Below are 22,180 nucleotides of genomic sequence, written 5' to 3' on the forward strand. Positions count from 1 at the left end.
CCAGCTTTGTTAATGCTCCTGTATTGTATTTTCTGTATAATTTTCCTTCCCCACTACCCCCCTCCCCCACACTCACACAGCCTTACCCCAACGCCCCTCCTCTCCCTGAATACCACAGGACAAGTACGCACATGCCCATCGATCCTCACTTTAACATTGAATAAACAAATTTAGTGTGCGTTTCAGAATTTAAATATTTTTCCATTGTCTTTACACTAGAACATGAGACTAGAGCTTGCAATATTTTCCAAGCAAGACATATTAATAAGACATACAAAACATACCAAATTCGTTTGATATATCATCAGTCTGTTTGGAAATCTGGCCAGTATCTACAGTTTATATTAAGCTTTCAAATAAACATTTCGATGTTCACCTTCCAGAAATAATTTTTTTTTACAAAAGTGACTTTGATCTCATGGACTACAGGACAAAAAGTGGAATATACAGTCAATATAGCCTATCAACGCCAGAGAACAACCAGGCTCCACTATCCGTCGTTAAACTTACTTCAAGGTTGTACAGCAAGCGATAAAACACCCACAACAGGGGGGCCTGTTTGGGGCTCAAAGACAGAAAAGGACGAAAGGTCGACAAAATGACCGAAAATGTCTTTTTACAGATGGTTTCGAGACTGCGGATCCGTTGATATAGAGCAAAAATTGAGAAACATGTGGTGCCATCAAACCAGATGTGGCACAAATATCACGTGTATTCATGCATTGCAGCAAACAATATGCTCCCTCCCCACCCCCACCCCCCACACACACACACACACCTTCAATCTCAACTATAAAGTTAAATAAATAGATTTCGTTTGTTTTAAAATCGTAATATGGGATATTTATTTATTCTTAACACTAGAGTATAAGATTGGAACTCACTCAATTTCCCAATGCAAGCACAATTACACATACAAGTAAATGCAGTGAAATGCACACACTGAATTTACGTTTCAGATAGGGTCGTGTATTTTTTTGTGAATGTTTTCATTTGTAAGAATAACAAAACGTGTTAGACCCGTGAAGGTCCGGCCTAGAATATTGGCTTTCGGTAACCCTTGCTTGTCGTTATAGGCGACTAACGGGATCGGGTGGTAAGCTCCCCTGACTTGGTTGTTACATGTCATCGGTTCCCAATTGCTGAGATCGATGCTCATGCTGTTGGTCACTGGATTGTCTGGTACAGACTCGATTATTTGCAGATTGCCGCCATATAGCTAGAATATTACTGAGTTCAGCGTAAAACTAAATTCGCTCACTCACTCACAAAACGTGTTACCGCCCCACACAAATGACTCAGTGTGAAGCCAAGCAGAGTTATGTCCTCTTGTATGTGCTTCCGCATACACCTCGCTGTCCTTTTTTTGGAGAACTTGGTGAAAACTCGGTGTATGTCACCTAGTTAAGGTATTTGTCATTTCGAATACCAAACCAGTGGTTGATAGTGCGAGTGAATGAGTGAGTGATAATAGTTCGTTTAATAGTCTTTGATACAGAGCCTTGGCGTGTCGGTTCAAAGAAGTGAAATGTCGGCTCATACACTGTCTGAAAGTGTGCCAATTTTCTGGACCCGTTAAATGTTCAGCTTGAAGTTGTGAAGTGGAATCATGCACGTTTATTATTAAGTGTAAACTGTTGTGTAGAACATCTGTGGCATTAGGATGCAACATCTGTCATTAATATGTTATTGATTAAATGCTCAAACAGTTCTCACTATGTTCTGCTAATGGGGAAGTCCCAATATCATAGAAATATGGTATATTTGCCGCAATACCAAAGCCTGTGACTTATGAACTGGCATAAACTGCGACTTGATGACATATTATGATTAAAAGACCAAATATAAAGACGTACATTGACTAGTATCTACATACTGGTGAGTACACGTTAACCACGTGAATGTAGTAGCCTACAAGATGTCTACCTTGGCTGTGGACGGAGACTTGGTGTTCAGGGTGCAAGGCTGGATGCATAATTACTTGAACTGATTACTGGTGTGGATCTCACTGTGGCTGTGTTGCTTTGTGCTCAACATTAGGAAGCACAACTCGGCCTGTTTTGTTGGTGTAAACGGCATTTAAACAGATCCGGTTGACACATGTCATCATATCCCAGTTGTGTAGACCGATGCTATACTTTTGATCTTTCCTCTCCCATATAACTGGAATATTGCCGAGTGCGGCGTAAAACTAAACTCGCTCACTCCACGTGCTGGTGGAAAGTTAAACAACAAACCAAAAAAACAAATTATGAATTTTACAGAGGCATTCTCATCGGTGTAAAAATACTTGAAATTCACAATGGAAAAACATATTTAATGCCCAAAGAACACCATCAATTAATTTAAATATGAGGTGAATAGATGCTTGATGCTGCCCTGCTTCCTGGATCTGGCTCTGATTTCTCGAAACAAACTTATGTGTTTACTCAAATTTGAAACTTTGACAATTTGAAACGGCTGTATATTTTACTCAACTGCATTGTTTAACTAAAAAATGTTAAATATTGATTTCAGTTTATGCTGGAAATGCATTTTCCTGCACTTTCTCAAATTTGAGTAAATCTAAGTCAAAATCCGACTTAAGTTTGTTTCAAGAAATTGGTGTCCCCTTGCCGTGATATTGCTTGAATATGGCCGTGTCTCAATGTGTGTGTGTTTGTGTGTGTCTGTGTGTGTCTGTGTGCCAGTATGCATATAAATGTGTGTATCTGTATTTATGTGTGTCTGTTACTGCGTTCATATGTGTGCTCGTGTGTTTATGTGTGTGGGCTGGTGGTGATGCATGTCTGGAGGAAATATACGACTGGACGTATAAAGGGGGATATACAGTGCTGTACTGAGCCTGTGCTCAATGACCCTTCTGTTAGATCCTGTTCGCCATGGAAATCATTTGCTGGAATTGTTTCTCACATGCGTGTGTACTCAAGAATGTGTGCGAGTGTGTGCGTGCGCGTGTGTTATGAAAGAGCGGGGGCAGGGGGCGATGTGAAGAATGTATGTGAGAGAGAGAGAGGATTTGGCGGCGGTTTGTAGATATTCGTGTCTTTAGCAGACAATCAAGTGATCAACAGCATGAGCCTGACCACCCAATCCCGTTAGTCTCCCCCTTGGACAACCATGGGTTACTGAAGATCAATATTCTAACCCGGACTTTCAGGGTATAAGAGCTAGGGAAAGAGAGAGAGAGAGGAGGAGGAATAGGGGAACCGACGCTCTACAGAGAGATGGACTAATGATTGTAGTTATAAACAATTACTGCAAAGCTATATTTTTGTCCATATATTAACTACAACATTGGACGTGCATGCAATTGGACGAGGAGAAATTTGTCATTGCCGACTGCACAGAATAATAGATGTGTTTGTCTGGCTTCGGTTTCTTGTTTTGCCTGTCGTCTTGACCGTTATGGCGCGTAATAAGGTGTAATAACGCTGTGTGATATGTAAACCACGTCAAGTACTCTGGGCTCCGTTCCTCAACGCGACTGTAGCGCTACGACAGCCGTAAGTGTATGTTAAAGTATGGGAGTTGGATCATTTTGGTGAAACGATCGTTTGGAATGGGCCCCTGGTCATCTATGTATCACTTACATGGGAAATGGGACTTCAGTTTATGTCAAATTAAAGTCATGGTGACCTTCGAATATGACCCCTTATTGTCCCTTGTTACGTGTTACCGAAAATAATAGGCTTTTTGTGTAAGTGAAATATCACCGAGTCAATAAGGATCAAATTAACAAGATAATATGATAACACTCGTGTTCTATGTCTCTAAACATTAAACATACACCTATTTCTTATCCACGGTACGGTTTCTTTACTTACTTTTAAAAACTGACGTTGATATGAACATATTTGTTTAGGAAATGTACGACTCGTGGTCGTTGTTTTTGTTTACAAAAGAACTTTCCAGGGAGGATAAATTACTCGTTGGCGTGGGACAATTGGTGGTGTATTCTACATGTAGTTTTATTGAGCAATAAAACACAGATGAGTCGTATATTTCTTACATGAGATTCCAACATTATTAACAGCTTAATAAAGAATGTTTAAAATAAGTTTCAAACGTATTTACACGTGTATAAATAATGATAACGCCCTTGCAATATTTCTCTGCGTTGTCAAGCTAAATCTTTATGGAATAACCCTGTACCTACATGCTGCCTTTGTTCTAATCTTCAGAAATGACAAAACATTGTTTTATCGATCTCCTTGGTGAAGCGTGCTTTATCACGTGGATATCTTGTATTTGTCAACACAGATTAGTGAAACAGTTGTACCTCGGCTATAATCACGTTTAAGTCTTATCATTTGACATGCATCGGGCATTTATGTACAGAACAAAGGCGTTATATGGTTTTATGCCGCTTTGATATGTAATTAAGTTACATTGTAAATTGCCTACGCCTCTCGAAGGAAACAAAGGTTTATATATCATCTATACTACTTTATTTTATTGGGCTATATGCCCCGTGACGGTCCGGGTCAGAATGGTCCCTCAGCAACCCATGCTTGTGGTAAGAGGCGACTAACGGGATCGGGTGGTCAGGCTCGCTGACTTGTTTTGACACATGTCATCGGTAACCCAATTGCGCAGATCGATGATCATGTTGTTGATCACTGGATTGCCTGGTCCAGACTCTATTATTTACAGACCGCCGCCATATAGCTGGAATATTGCTGAGTGCGGCGTAAACTAAACTCACTCTGGGCTATATGAAATCATGTCACCCTGGGAACCCCTGGACGACGAGGTCATCTTACGACACACCAAATCACATTGAAGGGATGTGTTATGAATGTATACAGTCGTCGGCAGGAATACCACAGCCAGGCATTTTCCAGGTACATTGAATATAATAGAATAGGTCTCAGCCAATCACAATCCGACATCCGTGTGTGAGGTAGGATGGCATAATTTGGGATAAACCCGAAGTCACACAAATCTTAAGGCAGCTTCAGTAAAATAAAATTGCCAACTTGAGTTTGTACACGGCAAAACATAATATGTTGTTGTCACTTTGTTTCGTTTCAAATGCCGTCGCTATTTTGTAACAAACTTCAGTAACAAGTATCTGATTGGGTATATTAAACATACCTTATGGATAACAACTTCTTTTATTTCGTGGGTGCGACGTTTACAGATTCGTGTATACCGTTGTCAAGCAGGAATGTGTAGCAAAACGTGTGTTCAATATTGTAGGTCCCAACTTCTAAAATGTCACTCAAAGATGTTATCGGATTGGCTGCAAGCAACCAACATATACTTGGTAACCATTAGCATGTAAGCAATGAGCATGTAAACATGAAAAATGGGGTTAAAGGGACCGATGTTAATTCTCGTCAATGTTTGCGAAACATTTACAATCTACAACTTACAAACAACTCGACAAACGTACAATTATCGTGTAAAGCAACATTTTGCATTATTTAGACCTCACCCCTTTGGTGAAACCCAGGGGCATGGGAGTGATGCTGGAGACCCAAGAAACATGATCCAGGATTCGAACCCAAGACCACAGGTTTCACCCAAAGGGCGCAGTTATGTGCAGCGAGTGTTTCTTTATCATATGATTTCAGGGAATATCACAGGTTTCGTTGATTTATGTAATAGTTACTTCAACAATCTTGCTCTCTTCCTTTAACCAACATTTTGCTTTCCCATCATTGGGGCGGTGGGGTAGCCTAGTGGTTAAAGCGTTGGCTCGTCACGCTGAAGACCCGGGTTCGATTCCCCACATGGGTACAATGTGTTAAGCCCATTTCTGGTGTCCCCCGCCGTGATATTGCTGGAATATTGCTAAAAGCGGCATAAAACCAAACTCAGTCAGTCAGGGTAGTGCTATTGTTTTGCGTAATGCAATTGCGTTTTGTAGGATTTACTTTTCATAAAGTAAGTTTAATTTAGGTATAATTCTCTCTTCTAGAGCATGTATCAGGTCTGAATTTGTATTTTGCACAGATAATTTTATATTGTTTTCAATATGATACAAATTTCATTCCTTTCAGTAAAGTGGACCAGTCCATGATTTTCAAGCTGCCCTAGCTTTTCAAGTAAATGCAATTTTCCTTCATTCAGGGATTATTTTGTGTAATTACTTATTATATTTTGCAATTTAGACTTTCTTTCAAAGTTAAGCGTTTTATTAGCTGTCAGATGTATGTGTGTGGAATAAATTACGAGCGCTTCGAATTCACTTCCTTGAGCGATAGGTTGCGACTTGTTGCGTTTGCATAAATGTTTTTGTAATTGTCATGGAACCCAAACCGTGTATATTCGAAATGACAAAGATATTTGCGGATTAATTCATAACAGAAAGGTTTCCCTATAGCATTACCTATAAATATCGGTCCAAACTATATACTTCATACTTCTAGACTTACAATATATTTACTTTCTGTTCTTAACCACCTTTTGTAACACATCGCACAAACCCATAGCTGTCCTGGCAAAGGCAGTCACGTGATCACGTTCACTCACAAATTCCAAGAAAGTAATCGGAACGTTTGACGTTGACCTTACATATATCATGACGACGATAGCGCCGATTATTGTTTATGTGTTCTGAACCAATCGCCCCTTCCCGTAAACTGTTGAGGCTGCACGTATACATCCCTACTGTCACCAACAGTGCTGGCTCGCTCGCCTCCTCGCCTCAGTTTTCTGACACACATATACTGAGAGAGGAGAAAAAATAAGTGATCGCATAAAATTTCAGATTTTAATCATATTAAACATAACAGACTTGATTCACTGTTTTCCGTTTAAATAAAGAAAGTGCTCTCGCAACCGTCTGGCAAAGGTAAGGGGTAAGGTAGGGGTTGGGGTTGTGATAGGGTTGAGGCTGTGATAGTCGTAAGGTTGGGTTTGGGGTTGTGAATGGGTTGTGGTTGTGATAGGGGTTAGGTAGGGGTTGGGGTTGTGATAGGGTTGAGGTTGTGATAGGGGTTAGGTAGGGGTTGGGGTTGTGATAGGGTTGAGGCTGTGATAGGGGTAAGGTAGGGGTTGGGGCTGTGATAGGGGTAAGGTAGGGGTTGGGGTTGTGATAGGGGTAAGGTAGGGGTTGAGGTTGTGATAGGGTAAGGTAGGGGTTGGGGTTGTGATAGGGGTAAAGGTAGGGGGTGGAGGTTGTGATAGGGGTAAGGTAGGGGTTGGGGCTGTGATAGGGGTTGTGATGAGTGAAGGCAGGGGTTGGGGCTGTGATAGGGGGCAAGGTAGGGGTTGGGGGTTAGGGTAAGGATAGGGTTGGGGTTGTGATAGGGGTAAGGTAGGGTTGGGGTTGTGATAGAGGTAAGGTAGGGGTTGGGGTTGTGATAGGGGTAAGGTAGGGGTTGGGGTTGTGATAGGGGTAAAGGTAGGGGTTGGGGTTGTGATAGGGTTGAGGTTGTGATAGGGGTAAGGTAGGGTTGGGGTTGTGATAGGGGTAAGGTAGGGGTTGGGGTTGTGATAGGGTTGGGGTTGTGATAGGGGTAAGGTAGGGGTTGGGGTTGTGATAGCTCAACTTCAGTTTTATGTTTCCGCTACTATGTACTACCTGGTCGGTGTATTGCATCCGTAAACACAGGTTGTTGAACAACACTTGCTCTCCAAATAGATATGTATATAAAATATATATCCAGTATATAAGTTGCATATTTTCATTTATCATCCAAAACTGTGTTCCACAGGAGATATCGCTTGTGTGTATCCTAGGAGATATCGTTTTGACAGTAGATTTTGTACAATGCCCTGACAATGCTATGACGTCATGTACTTGATGACGTCACAATGCTATGACATCGTTGCACTGCAAGTCTAATGGCAGTACCATGTTCAGAGATGTACATTTTTCATTGAAAATTAATGAAGAGTGATTTTAGATGATAAATAGAATCTCACCCTCGTGTCTTCTGATATCAAATATATCAACACTCGTTGATAAAGTAAAAATATCCTCGGCAAGCCTCGGATATTTGTAACTTTATCAACTCGTGTTGATATAATTGATATCAGAAGACACTTGGGTGAAATTCTCTATATAAGTTGATAAGACTGCAATTGTACCCCTTCTTATTCACACGAACAATTTCAATCTGCCTTGTTAATTAATGATACTGTATTTTACCCCACACACACACACACACAGAACACAACCCCACCCCCATGAATAACACCGCACAAGTGCGCACACCCTTCGATCCTCACCTTGACATTAAATAATCAAACTTCTGTGCGTTTCAGAAAAAAATAAATATCGGATTATTGGATTTTCTTATAATAAGACTGTAAGCATAGACTCCACCATCGTCTGTCTTGATACCATCCACTATCGTCTGTGTCTTGACACCATCCACTATCGTCTGTGTCTTGACACCATCCACCATCCACTATCGACTGTGTCTTGACACCATCCACTATGTTGTGTAGTGATTATGGTATGAAGTGATGAGGCTTGTAGTGATGATGGCATGTAGTGATGATGGTATGAAGTAATTATGGTGTGTAGTGAAGATGGTATGTAGTGATGATGGTGTAAATTGATGATGGTGTGTAGTGATGATGGTATGTAGTAATGAGGGTATGAAGTGATGATGGTATGTATGGTATGTAGTAATGATGATGTGCAGTGATGATGCTGTGTAGTGACGATGGTATGTAGTAATGATGGTATGCAGCAATGATGCTGTGTAGTAATGATGGTATGAAGTGTTGATGGTGTGTAGTGATGGTGGTATGTAGTGATGATGGTATGTAGTGATGATGCTGTGTAGTGATGATGGTATGAAGTAATTATTGTGTGTAGTAATGATGGTATGTAGTGATGATGGTGTACATTGATGATGGTGTGTAGTGAGGATGGTATGTAGTGATGATGGTATGTTGTGATGATGGTATGTTGTGATGATGGTCTGTAGTGATGATGGTGTGTGGTGATGATGGTGTGTAGTGATGATGGTGTCTAGTGATGATGGTGTGGTGTGATGATGGTGTTAAGTGATAATGGTGTGTAGTGATGATGGTGTGTAGTGATGCTGGTGTATAGTGAGGATGGTATGTAGTGATGATGGTATGAAGTAATTATGGTGTGTAGTGAAGATGGTATGTAGTGATGATGGTGTAAATTGATGATGGTGTGTAGTGGGGATGGTATGTAGTGATGATGGTATGTTGTGATGATGGTATGTAGTAATGGTGATGTGTAGTGAGGATGGTATGTAGTAATGATGCTGTGTAGTGATGATGGTATGAAGTGATGATGGCATGTTGTCATGATGGTGTGTAGTGATGACACCCATGTGGTCAGGTATGAATTTAAGTCAGATCCAGAGAAAATATTCGACAGCGCCTCCTCTCTGTTCCAGGGATTTATATCTCCATTTGCGTTGTGGTAAATAGCTGAAGCTGATTGCCAGCAGTGTGCGAAATAGCCACTGGCCCGCTAGCCCGTGGCTAGTGAAAGTCCTTTCGGGCCATTATATTTCCACAGTCACAGGCCCGACTGTCTAGTGAATTTTCATGGATTCATTTTTTAAATATGCACTCTCTCCGATTAGTTAAGGTATAACACACTTTAAATTCATGCAAGGTTATGGCCGGATAAATGATGATATTTTACCTTGCTTAGTTTCTACCTTCAAATTTCGGGCTAGTGAATTATTCTGTGGGCTAGTAGCTTTCAGGCAAAGCTAGCCCGACTGGCTAGCAACATTTGGAAACTATTTCGCACACTAATTGCAAGGCAGGTAATAGTGTTATTAGGCAATGGACGCTTCACTGAACAATATATGGTGTGATGCCACAGAACTTTGTCACTGCCACCAAGACGGGAGACGAGTCCCTGGGGTGTGACAGCTAGTCTAAAGTTTGACAAGTTATTGGGAACTTGAGAGTCGAAGCTTCAGATAATGTTAGAGTTTGATGCGCGTGATGTTGTCACACCCATTACAACGCCTGTTCTTATTGTGTGTGTTATCGTCGTCGTTGTTGTTGTTGTCGCTGTCGCTGTTTAAATTTCTGTGCTGTTCCCGGTAACTCCTGATCTGTATATGTTCGTGTGCTGGCAGTGAAATAGCTCTAATTAAATGCATATGTATAACATATACACATTACTTTTGACTTTGAACTCGACAAGTACACCTAACCGTATCATGTCATTCATATTGACAATAGTAGCATAATAATATTATCTAACGCTGATTGTAAGACAACCGTGAACACCTGGTGGCACAACTTTTGAAAATGTGCGTCTGATAAAAAAAACTCGGCATCCAGTGCCGCCATTACAAGGCTACGCCTGGCTTACGCCTGCTGGGTAGGTGGCGTAAATATGGATCGCTACGACTGGCGTAACTTTAACTACGTCTAATATGTACATACCGGTTTAACGTTACGTCCGGGCGCACAGTTTACTTACGCCCGGACTAGAATTTACACCCGACATATGCATACGGCCACTGGTGTCACTGATTTTCAGCGATCCATCCATCAAAATATCACAGCTATTTTCACCCATGACACTAACTGTAGTTTTTTTCTGGGGATAGTCTAGACTGGGTATTCCTTTCACTTACGTTCTGTATTTTATTCAGTGGCAACAAATATAGCACAAACACACCAGTGTTGACAAACAGCTCGAATGAATAGTAAATTTTAATATCATCAACACTATTTGAACGGCATCCAGGGGGTTAATATCATCAACATTATTTGAACGGCATCCAGGGGGTTAATATCATCAACACTATTTGAACGGCATCCATAGGGTTAATATCATCAACACTATTTGAACGGCATCCGGGGGGTTAATATCATCAACACTATTTGAATGGCATCCAGGGGGGTGATATCATCAACACTATTTGAATGGCATCCAGGGGGTTAATATCATCAACACTATTTGAACGGCAGCCAGGGGGTTAATATCAACACTATTTGAACGGCATCCAAGGAGTTAATATCATCAACACTATTTGAACGGTATTCAGGGGTTTAATATCAACACTATTTGAACAGGTAACTAAGACCATCAGTCATTGGTTTTTTTTAAATATGTGAAGAACTCAGGGATGTGTGTGCTGCAGCTGAGTGTTAAACATGTGCGAGGTAATTGGCGTTTCATGAAGACCTTACGTGAAACGGGATTTTGTAAACACTGTCAAATAGGGGCGGTGGGGTAGCCCAGTGATTGAAGCGTTCGCTCGTCACGCCGAAGACCCGGGTTTGATTCCCCACATGGCTACAATGTGTGAAGCCCATTTCTGGTGTTCCCCGTCGTGATATTGCTGGAATATTGCTAAAACCGGCGTAAAACTAAGCTAAGTCACTTACTCACCCTCTCACTATCAAATATAACGGAAAACTCACTTCGGCGTTTGTGTTTGCCTGCCCCCAAGACGATTTAAAGGTTATCCCAAGGTTATAGGCGAGGTTCTATTGGCGACTTGACAAAAAAACCATCCCACTGATCCCTAATTGGTTATTTTTCAAATTCACTTCAACGGGTAAATACCCGATATTTACATTTACAGCATACAGTAAACGATGCCGCGAATGGCGAAATCGTCATGTGTCAAAAAATGGCCAGATTTACGATGTACATAATTCTTACTGGTCATTTCAGCAATTGTTGTTTACCTAAAAACAGTGTGTTAGATCAAGAAACAGAGAACTGGGGCAGATATTTGTCTTTCTGGCATCCAGGGATTTATATAGCTGAGATGATTTGGGTGATGATTGTTTTCAGTTTAATTTTGTATACCGTGTGTTTAGTCACTGTAGAAGGGGTACATTTCCCTGTGGCACCAAAAGGGTTAAATCTCAGCAGTAATCAGCTAGATATGTTCATTCTTCCTTTGTTAAACGTCACCGACCACATGGTACTTGACTAACACTGCTTGTGTTGTCTGGCACGATGCCAGCATTGCGCCGCTCTCTGTCCTATCTGTTTGAGAAGACGGCCGGGCACCTCAGTGTATATCTGTGACGTCACCAGCAGTGTGACGTCACTGTCACTGTACAAATGGCGCCATGTCACTGGGTGAACCCAGTCTGAGGTCACAGAGTGCAGCGACATGTAAACAAACAGTTTGTTGTTGTCGGTTTCACAATTCGATATATTCTCAGAACAAAATTAACACAGAAATGTTAAGACGGGCGACGTTTACGTACAATCACTCACCGTTTATATTTGCACTCACTTCACAATTTTCTTACCTGATCCTGCGAGGCTCCAAACACAACAAATGACAAAATGTCTGAAAATACTTTCAACAAGTTTTATTTATATTCACAAAGTCAAAGGAAATCACGTGAATCGTGACACACGACAACGTGGACGGCACACACCTCGTCAGTGTCAGTAAGGACATGTGCCCCGTCACCGTCCACACCGACACCGACTTCAGTGTCCAGCACGTGACACCATGAACTCCACCACTCGCTGATGTCCCTTGACTCTCGCCCAGTAGACCGCTGTCCGCCCGTCCTTGTTCCTGGCGTTGACGTCCACCAGGTTCCTGGACACGATCAGCTTCACCGTCTCCAGGTCTCCACCCAGACAGGCCACGTGAAGGACGTTGTTACCGTTACTGTCCACCAGCGACACATCAGCCCCTCTACCCACCAGGAACTCCACCACATCGCTGTGTCCACTCAGTGCTGCCGCCATCACCGGTGTCTTGCTGTAGTCTCCTCTACTGTTGACGTCCACCAGGTTCCTGGACACGATCAGCTTCACCGTCTCCAGGTCTCCACCCAGACAGGCCACGTGAAGGACGTTGTAACCGTACCCGTCCACCAGCGACACATCAGCCCCTCTCCCCACCAGGAACTCCACCACATCGCTGTGTCCATACCGTGCTGCCGCCATAACCGGTGTCCTGCTCCACAGTCCTCCTCTCGTGTTGATCTCCACGTGACCCGCTGCCAGGATCCGCTTCACTGTCTCCAGGTCACCGGCCCCGCTGGCGGAGTAGAGGCGGTGGCCTGCTGCTGGTGATGGAGTCGCTGCAACACAAAGTAAACATCAGACATCTGTGTCACACATCTACAATGTTTTCATCATGTGATACGTGACTCGGACATTGCTGCATCGTTTAAACAATTCCATCATGGCTGACAACAATACAACATGGCGGGAATGTCAACATGTGGTTTCTGGGATAAAAGATGGTGTGTTTAATACAGAACTTTCTGTTAGAGCCAGAAGTTGTAGCAATATCTTGTGTTTGGCTGGAGAGTGTTGATGTTTGTTGAACTTTACAAGTTGATAATGTCAGTACAAATGTTGTTTGGTATTTATTAGGGCGCTAAGATATAAGGCTGCCTGCTGGGTTTTCCCACCTACCGTGTGGATCAGAGTCTTGTGTCGTCACTGGCGTTGGTGGAACCGTGGTGTTCGGGCTCGGGTCAGTCGAGGCTGAAACAGGGAATATGTTGTTCACAAAACTATATAACTACTAGCTTCAGTTTTCGCCTTTCCACGTATGTTTTGCCTTTCACTATTATGTATGATTAAATTCTAAATACATCTTTTATAGAAGAAGTATTAAATATATATGGTTCAATTTGATTTAGATAACTTTTCATCGAGACCGCGTGTCTATGCAGGAAAAAAGTAACCCTTCCTTAATTTAGTCTTTACAGTTTGAAATCCTGTGATTGACAACATGAACGTCGATCGATACCATAGGTGAGACTCATCCCTCAAGATAGAATCTCCACAGGTATATACATCAGCGTGTATATAAGGACTGCGCTTCCTGCCTGCTGGGTTTTCTAACCTACCCTGTAGATCAGAGTCTTGTGTCGTCACTGGCGCTAGTGAAGCCGTGTTGCTCGGGCTCGGGTCAGTGGAGGCTGAAACAGGGAATATTTTAGTCAGAAAACTATACATAGCACATAAGCATTATAACTACTGGTCTCAGTTTTCGCTTCCCACAAATGTTTTGCCTTTCAATAGTATGTATGAATAAATTCAAAGACATCTGTTATAGCAGAGGTATTAAATATTAATATGTGGTATGATTTGATTGAGATACCTGTTCATAAAAGACCGCGTGTCTCTGCAGGAAAAAAAGAAACACTTCCTAAATTTATTTTTACAGTTTGAATCTGAAAAGGTAATAAGCTGTGCACTGACTGTGTGTAACAGCTGTAATGCTCCTCTTTGTTGAAATGCTGTAGATCTCACTGAATAGATTGTTTTTTTTCGTTTTGAAATATAAACATTAACACCGAAACTAAAAAGAATCTGTTCGCCCCAAGGGTTGGGGCTAGGTTAGGGGCGAGTATACTCTACGGGGACTTCATATATAAACATACATCATTATTTACCTTATTACACTGAAAGTAAAAGTAGATAAACAAACAAAAACATCTGCACTTATACCTACTCATAAGTCCTCTTTATGGAATCACCACCTGTTTAGTCTGACTTCATTAATCGTGACTGGAATTCAAAATGCCTTTCCATTATGTGCCCACGCCACCCTCCCTGTTTAGTGTACATGGTATTTTAGGCAATTCCGTAAATTCTAATGGGAAGCAGATTAAAACTTAACAGTGTTTACTGTTTATCACGCAATGTGTAGGGCAGCATGGCAACTTTCCTCGGTGTTTGTGCAACAAAGTTGTAATTCAGTGTCAGGCGAACTCTGTGAAGCATTCACAAAATGTCAGCATATCGAGCCATGCCGGCAGTGCAATTCTCAAACAACTGTTAACTGGGGCAGAAACTATAGCTGACACAACCGTTCTTCTTGTTGGAAGCAGCGTGCTTTGATATACAACAAGTGTACAAACATGTGGCGGTGTGAGGTGGTAAAGATTGAAATGTCGGCTGTAAGAGTGATTAACATTCTCCGTCTGTTTCAATATTATTAGAAATAACGAGAAAAAAGCATAGTTGCCTTTCCGTGATCTACATTCTACTGCATTTTTTAAAAGTGTTGCAGAAATACATGTGTTCCACATAAAGGTTTCAGTGTTAAAAGAGCTAAGCTACAGGCCTTCAATGTAAACATTCAGCTGATACTGTCGGTCGTGTGCTATAAAGGGGGGATGTATACTCATGGGACATAAGTATTCGTCAGTCGGCAAAATTCTCATAGACTTGCATGTTATTTAGTGTAGCTGTAATAATTTTCATGAATTCGGTTTTCGTTATTTGGTTGTCAAATTTTGCAGGTTGTTAGGAAATCATCTTGGTCACAGATACATAATTTCCATGTAATGTTCCTTCAAGTATTTTCCGCCTTGTAGTTACATGAGCAACATATATATACACCCCTGTGTATTCTTTCCCCATAGACTGCCATGTTAAAACTTGTCTTAACCATGTGACACGCATCAATCAAAGTGCAGTCATTCTTGAAATACTGAATGGAAAATAGAACGGAAATTATGTCTCTGCAGCTGAGATGATTCATGACACGTGTTAAATATGAACAAGATCAAACGACAAATAAATTCAAGATGATGTTTCTAGCTGCACCAAATTAACAATTAAGTCTGTAGAAATTATGCACAATGACGAATACTTATGTCCAATATTACTGTATTTCAATGCAATGCAGTTATTCATTGACGCAGAACACAAGATATAGACCCGGGCCAGTTATATTCGGACACTTGACGTAACTTCCATAGACTTGTAAACATGTTAATTTAATGTAGCATAACGAGTTTTCATGAATTTAATTTTCGTATGATCCAAGTCAAATTTTGCACATTTGTGAGGAATCATCGTACCTACAATCACATAATATCTGTTTAATTTTCCATTGCTTATTTATCGAATGACAACAATTTAATCAACACGTGTACAGTGCCGTGATTTCCTTTAACATGGCGGCCTATGGGATTGTGCATTGTGGAACTATAAGTAAGTTGATATATGTGATGTCATTAGTAACATAGTGGTCAGGAGAATTGAACTGAAATTATGAGCGCAGAGCAGAGATGATTTCAAATTTTTCTGTCAAATTTGAAAAAAATCTATTCTAAACTCACCTCATGAAAATTATTTATGCTACACTGAAATATCATGTAAGTCTATGGAAATGACGTCAAGTGTCCGAATATGCACATGAAACACATCCGTTACTCGACTGGAGAGATTTAATATAATCTCATAAAATCTTCCGTGACTGTTGTAAATGTTATCAGTTCAAAGGATGAAACTTTAAAACTCCTGTAACCTTCATACTGCTTTACAGCAGTTTTACAATATAGATTTACACTATTTCGTCTAATTTCCTAAATCAGTTTAAAAGTAGAAACTGAGAACTTACCCACCAATAACGTACGTCCTAACACGAGCCACACATCTCACTGCTAGTTATAAAATGCCTTGACTGGCGACACCACGGCCGCAAAGCTGCCAGCTATGACGTCATTGTGACGTTTCAGGTTAGGAGCATGGCAACGTTTGGCGCTTGACTGCTTGTACTGGGTGCCGTTCCACTAACCGATCTTATCTGAGATCAATCTTAGCAAGTTACACCAATTTTACAATCCACTTAGCTAAAAGTTACATACACCCTTTCCACTAACCGATCTTACGATCCGATACAAGCTTAGATCGAGACTCTTTCGTGCGAGAGATAGAGAAATGCGAGGAAGTAGTTTTGGAACCAAGTGTAAACGTGGAGAAAAAACCTCGAGGAAAATATTAGGGTAGTGAGCACCTTGGTTTCAGGGGCAGGTGCGGCTGAACGCCTCCACCTAGACTAACAACTAGTCTCTGAAATGAACATATTTTACTGAAAAATGTTCATAGTAAAACATAAATGAAATATAGATCCAATGAAAAGGAGCCCTGAGACTTTCTTCATTTTCAGACCTGAAGCTGAGGAAATCTAGACTTGCCACATTTTCTAGACTTGCGTTGGCTTTCTTGGATATATTTGCTTCAGAGTCTGTACGACAGACTAGCCTCTACCTCGCCACAAGCACACCGTCTGATAACGTATCTAGAATGTAGACTAGTCAATGGTCTTGAAAAACACGCGGTCTGCCTTAAAATTTAGAATCCCTTACCAAATAAGCGCACGTGAAATAAAACATATTTGTTTCTTTTTGTTTCAGAACATTGTTCACTTCACGACCCGTCCCTATTCTTAACCATGACGTTGTAATATTGTTGTACAAATGTATTACACCGACACCCTCGGCTGTGTTCCCATGACGACAGTGGTCAGACTGGCCTGACATTTGTAAGGCTTCAGTGCAGTGTTTGTTTACATCACAGAATTAACAAATTCATTTCATGGTTAGTAAAGAATTAGGGGACGCTCACGGTGAAATGCTCGCTCTTCTTCTCCTTCATATAGACTATGAAAGCCACCACTTTGGTTTCTCTATGATTGATATTAGCGATCCTAAGTTGGTCCTGAGCAACTTAGACTTTGGATCTTAACTTTACGATTGACTTGGGTAAGATTGGTTAGTGGAACGGTAAGCTGATCATAACGTCACACTAAGATTTGGATTTTAGGGTTTACGATTGGCGTAGGGCTAAGATCGGTTAGTGGAATGGCACCCTGATCAACAACTCAGTATGGAAATATTTCTATCCAACCGAAGTTTGGCCTCCGGTTTTATCAGATGGAAGTAACATATTACAACACACTTCGCGTTAACTGTGCCATGACATGGACACGAATTGTATAAGCATATTGGGTACTTCCCTAATTCACTGACTGTTTGTATCTGAACTTATATTTGTTTACAAAAAATATAAATAAATGTCCCTTTCAATGCATATGTGGATATCATAAGGCTCCAGAGGCTTAGATGTAAATAGCTGCGATCATTCTGTCAAACAAGACCATTGTCGTACTTACACTGACACTAAAAATATCCTTGAAAGACAATGTGTGGTCTTCTGAGTTTATTTTAAGTGTAGACTGCATGTATTCCTCAACTCAGTCCACGTGTGAAATACATACCGAGATATTTATGTTAATATACAGTATCCATAAGACGTCCGCCTATTCAGAATACAATGTACCATGGTTTTAGTCAGTTCCCTGTAAATTTCCCGCAATGATTATTGAGTCTGGGGTTCTACATGGGTATATAATAAGATGAGATATGCAGCGCTTGCCCCACATATATAACCTCATTACTGGATTTGTTCATGGGTATATAATAAGATGAGATATGTAACGCTTGCCCCACATATACACCCTCATTACTGGATTTGTACATAGGTCGAGGGGGGGACAGCGGGAAGTGTGGCTATTTCATTGTAATGATGAGCCAGCCTGATGAACCGAGTTCGAGTCCTGGGTGGTGGTGGGTCAGTGTTGGGGCAGTTCGAGCTGCATAAGAGGGGCGGGGTCCTGGATCTTACTGGAGCACTGTAAGGCTAAACCGACAAAGACGAAGGCACATGTTTATGATCGTAACTCATATCCAGTGTGTTTCAGTGTGCTGTCTCAGTTATTCACTGATCTTAACTGTCTTGTTTGACTGATTTAGTTCTCTACGTTACAATGTGCTAACAAAAATGTGGATAAGGGGCACAAGAAGCGACAAACGTCCTGTGAACCCCGTGTTAACACGACCAGTAAACATTACGTTGCCATGTCCCGTGAACCCTATGTCAACATGGCCAATAAACAATACGTTGACATGTACAGTGAACCCTATGTTTACATGACCACTAAACAATACAGTGACATGTACTGTGACAGCCATGTTAACATGGCCAATAAACAATACGTTGCCATGTCCCGTGAACCCTATGTGAACATTACCAATAAACAATACATTGACATGTACCTTGAAGACTATGTTAACATGGCCAATAAACAATACGCTGACATGTCCCGTGAACCCTATGTGAACATGGCCAATAAACAATACGTTGACATGTCCCGTGAACTCTATGTGAACATTACCAATAAACAATACATTGACATGTACCTTGAAGTCTATGTTAACATGGCCAATAAACAATACGCTGACATGTCCCGTGAACCCTATGTGAACATGGCCAATAAACAATACGTTGACATGTACTGTGAAGTCTATGTGAACATGGCCAATAAACAATACGTTGCGATGTACCGTGAAGTCTATGTTAACATGGCTAATAAACAATACGTTGCCATGTCCCTTGAACCCAAAGTTAACTTGGCCAATAAACAATACGTTGACATGTACCGTTAAGTCTATGTAAACATGGCCAATAAACAATACGTTGACATGTACCTTGAAGTCTATGTGAACATGGCCAATAAACAATACGTTGACATGTACTGTGAAGTCTATGTGAACATGGCCAATAAACAATACGTTGACATGTACCGTTAAGTCTATGTGAACATGGCCAATAAACAATACGTTGACATGTACCGTGAAGTCTATGTTAACATGGCCAATAAACAATACGTTGACATGTACTGTGACAGCCATGTTAACATGGCCAATCAACAATACGGTGCCATGTACCTTGAAGTCTATGTGAACATGGCCAATAAACAATACGTTGACATGTACCTTGAAGTCTATGTGAACATGGCCAATAAACAATACGTTGACATGTACTGTGAAGTCTATGTGAACATGGCCAATAAACAATACGTTGACATGTCCCGTGAACCCTATGTGAACATGGCCAATAAACAATACGCTGACATGTACCGTGAAGTCTATGTAAACGTGGCCAATAAACAATACGCTGACATGTACCGTGAAGTCTATGTTAACATGGCCAATAAACAATACGTTGACATGTACTGTGAAGTCTATGTGAACATGGCCAATAAACAATACGTTGACATGTCCCGTGAACCCTATGTGAACATGGCCAATAAACAATACGCTGACATGTACCGTGAAGTCTATGTAAACGTGGCCAATAAACAATACGCTGACATGTACCGTGAAGTCTATGTTAACATGGCCAATAAACAATACGTTGACATGTCCCTTGAACCCAAAGTTAACATGGCCAATAAACAATACGCTGACATGACCGTTAACCCTATGTTAACATGGCCAATAAACAATACGCTGACATGTCCCTTGAACCCAAAGTTAACATGGCCAATAAACAATACGCTGACATGACCGTTAACCCCATGTTACCATGGCCACTAAGCAATACGTTAATATGTCCTCCGAACGCTAAATGATGTTGACAATAAACAATAAGTTATCTTGTTAACTAGTTTACAAACAGCCTTTGAAACAAAAATGATTATTTGGACCTGAACGTTTTCCACAATAAAAACGCTGAACATGCACGTGCAACATATTGTTTCAAAAGCAGAAGGCAGATACTGAATGTGCATGCAGTATGACTGTAAAACATTTGCTTAATTTAAACGAAATTATTATTCTCATATCTTCCGGTTGGAATATCAAGATAGAGTGTTAATTAAGCTGTATTAATATCTGACGAAAGTCTCACCTGCTGTCGTTAAGGGATACGCCGTGGTCCTGGCATCACGCAGGTCAGCTACAGTATGATTGAGCTGAATCTGTAATTCACGGATGTCTTTGGTCAAACTGCGACGTTGTTTTCGAAGACTCTTTCTGTAAGTGTCTCTATCCCGTTCAACACGTCTCAGCTGTTCTGCCAAGGTTTTGAGCTGTGTCTTTGTGTTTTGCACATTTGCTTTAAGGCTTTGAACTTCCCTGAGAACATGTCCGGTAATAATGTTGCCAATGTAGTCTTCGTTCATGATGTCGGTTATAGCTTGTTTGACGAGAGGCTTTATCAAGAGAGGGAGGAATCTTTCAGTCAGTTCTTCTTTCAGTGATGACTCCAACACTTCAAACTTGTCAATCAGTTTAGTGTCAGTTTTAACAGCATCCAGCTTCCCCAAATTGATCTCTCGTTCAACCAGACGCACCCGTGCAGCCAAGGCTGCCAAACTCGCATCAGCATAGATGGCTTTCACACCACACAACAGCAGACTGAAGAATATAATTGTTGATACCTCCATCGCGCAGCTAGGAAGACGACTGCCTCGCCGTCGGGTACACGGCTTTAATATAGCCCGACTCCAGCAAAATGCCAGCTCGGGGAAACACATTCTCCACCAGTGGTGTGCGTACACGTGGCATCAATAACTGACATGGCGATACCATGGCGATATCATCCCACCATTGATCTGTGTATTGCCACCATACACGTAAGACCAATTGTATTAGAAAAATTAGCAAATGGCACCGTGACTGTTGCAATTATGTTTCGAGATAGTATTAACCTGTGGCCCTGTCTTGGACAACTTGAGACGCAGTTCGACCAGTCATTGTGAAACCACCCATGCCATTATGGACCCACCCTAAATACGATCGTGCTGTACGACGTTAACCTGTGTACAGCGCTCGGCAGGACGACTCCAGACTTGAGTCCCCCGGTCATGGAAGGCGAGGCGAGCCTCAATTCTTCAGAAAACGGGTAAATAAACCCAATGTTGTCGTTCCCCATAACACGCACAAGTTGTATGAGACCTATTGTGTAGTGTGTGGAAAATGTAAGATTAGAAACATCCTCTTTGGACTGTGTGAGACTGTGAACTATTAGAGTTGTGTGAGACCCTCTGTGTAGTGTGTGGGTTGTGTGAGACCTACTGTGTACTGTGTTGGTTGTGTGAGACCCACTGTGTACTGTGTTGGTTGTGTGAGACCCACTTTGTACTGTGTGGGTTGTGTGAGACCCTCTGTGTAGTGTGTGGGTTGTGTGAGACCTACTGTGTACTGTGTGGGATGTGTGACACCGTGTACTGTGTTGGTTCTGTGAAACTTACTGTGTACTTTGTGGTTTGTGTGAGACCCACTGTGTACTGTGTGGGTGGTGTGACACCGAGTACTGTGTTGGTTGTGTGAGACCCACTGTACTGTGTTTGTTGTGTGAGACCCACTGTGTACTGTGTGGGTTGTGTGAGACCCACTGTGTACTGTGTGGGTTGTGTGACACTGTGTACTGTGTGGGTGGTGTGACACTGTGTGTTATGTGGGTTGTGTGAGACTCGCTGTGTACTGTGTGGGTTGTGTGAGACGCACTGTGTACTGTGTGGGTTGTGTGAGACTGTGTACTGTATGGGGCACGTGAGACCCACTGTGTACTGTGTGGTTTGTGTGACACTGTGTAACTTTGTGGGTTGTGTGACACTGTGTATTGTGTGGGTGGTGTGAGACTGTGTACTGTGTGGGATATGTGAGACTGTACTGTGTA

The 22,180-nt window shown here is 41.5% G+C and overlaps 1 protein-coding gene across 4 annotated transcripts; it reads right to left on the reverse strand.

The window, feature by feature from the left end:
- Nucleotides 1-12,243: 12,243 nt before the first annotated feature.
- On the reverse strand, nucleotides 12,244-20,987 carry LOC124269128 (ankyrin repeat domain-containing protein 1-like). 4 transcript variants are annotated; one of them, XM_046704147.1, is made up of 5 exons: nucleotides 20,408-20,987; nucleotides 13,768-13,839; nucleotides 13,328-13,399; nucleotides 12,874-12,987; nucleotides 12,244-12,672 (listed from the first exon to the last, which is right to left on the reverse strand). In XM_046704147.1, the coding sequence occupies exons 1-5, from the start codon at nucleotides 20,943-20,945 to the stop codon at nucleotides 12,383-12,385; spliced, it is 1,086 nt and encodes a 361-aa protein (XP_046560103.1). In that variant the 5' UTR covers nucleotides 20,946-20,987; the 3' UTR covers nucleotides 12,244-12,382. The 4 variants fall into 4 exon arrangements, with proteins under 4 accessions (XP_046560103.1, XP_046560105.1, XP_046560102.1 ...); XM_046704149.1 differs by having other exon boundaries at nucleotides 12,880-12,987; nucleotides 20,408-20,986; XM_046704146.1 differs by having other exon boundaries at nucleotides 12,244-12,675; nucleotides 20,408-20,986.
- Between the last annotated feature and the right edge of the window lie 1,193 nt (nucleotides 20,988-22,180).

The sequence above is a fragment of the Haliotis rubra genome, unplaced genomic scaffold, assembly GCF_003918875.1.
Source record: "Haliotis rubra isolate DU_JTF1 unplaced genomic scaffold, ASM391887v1 Scf1420, whole genome shotgun sequence".
Lineage (NCBI taxonomy): Eukaryota > Metazoa > Mollusca > Gastropoda > Lepetellida > Haliotidae > Haliotis > Haliotis rubra.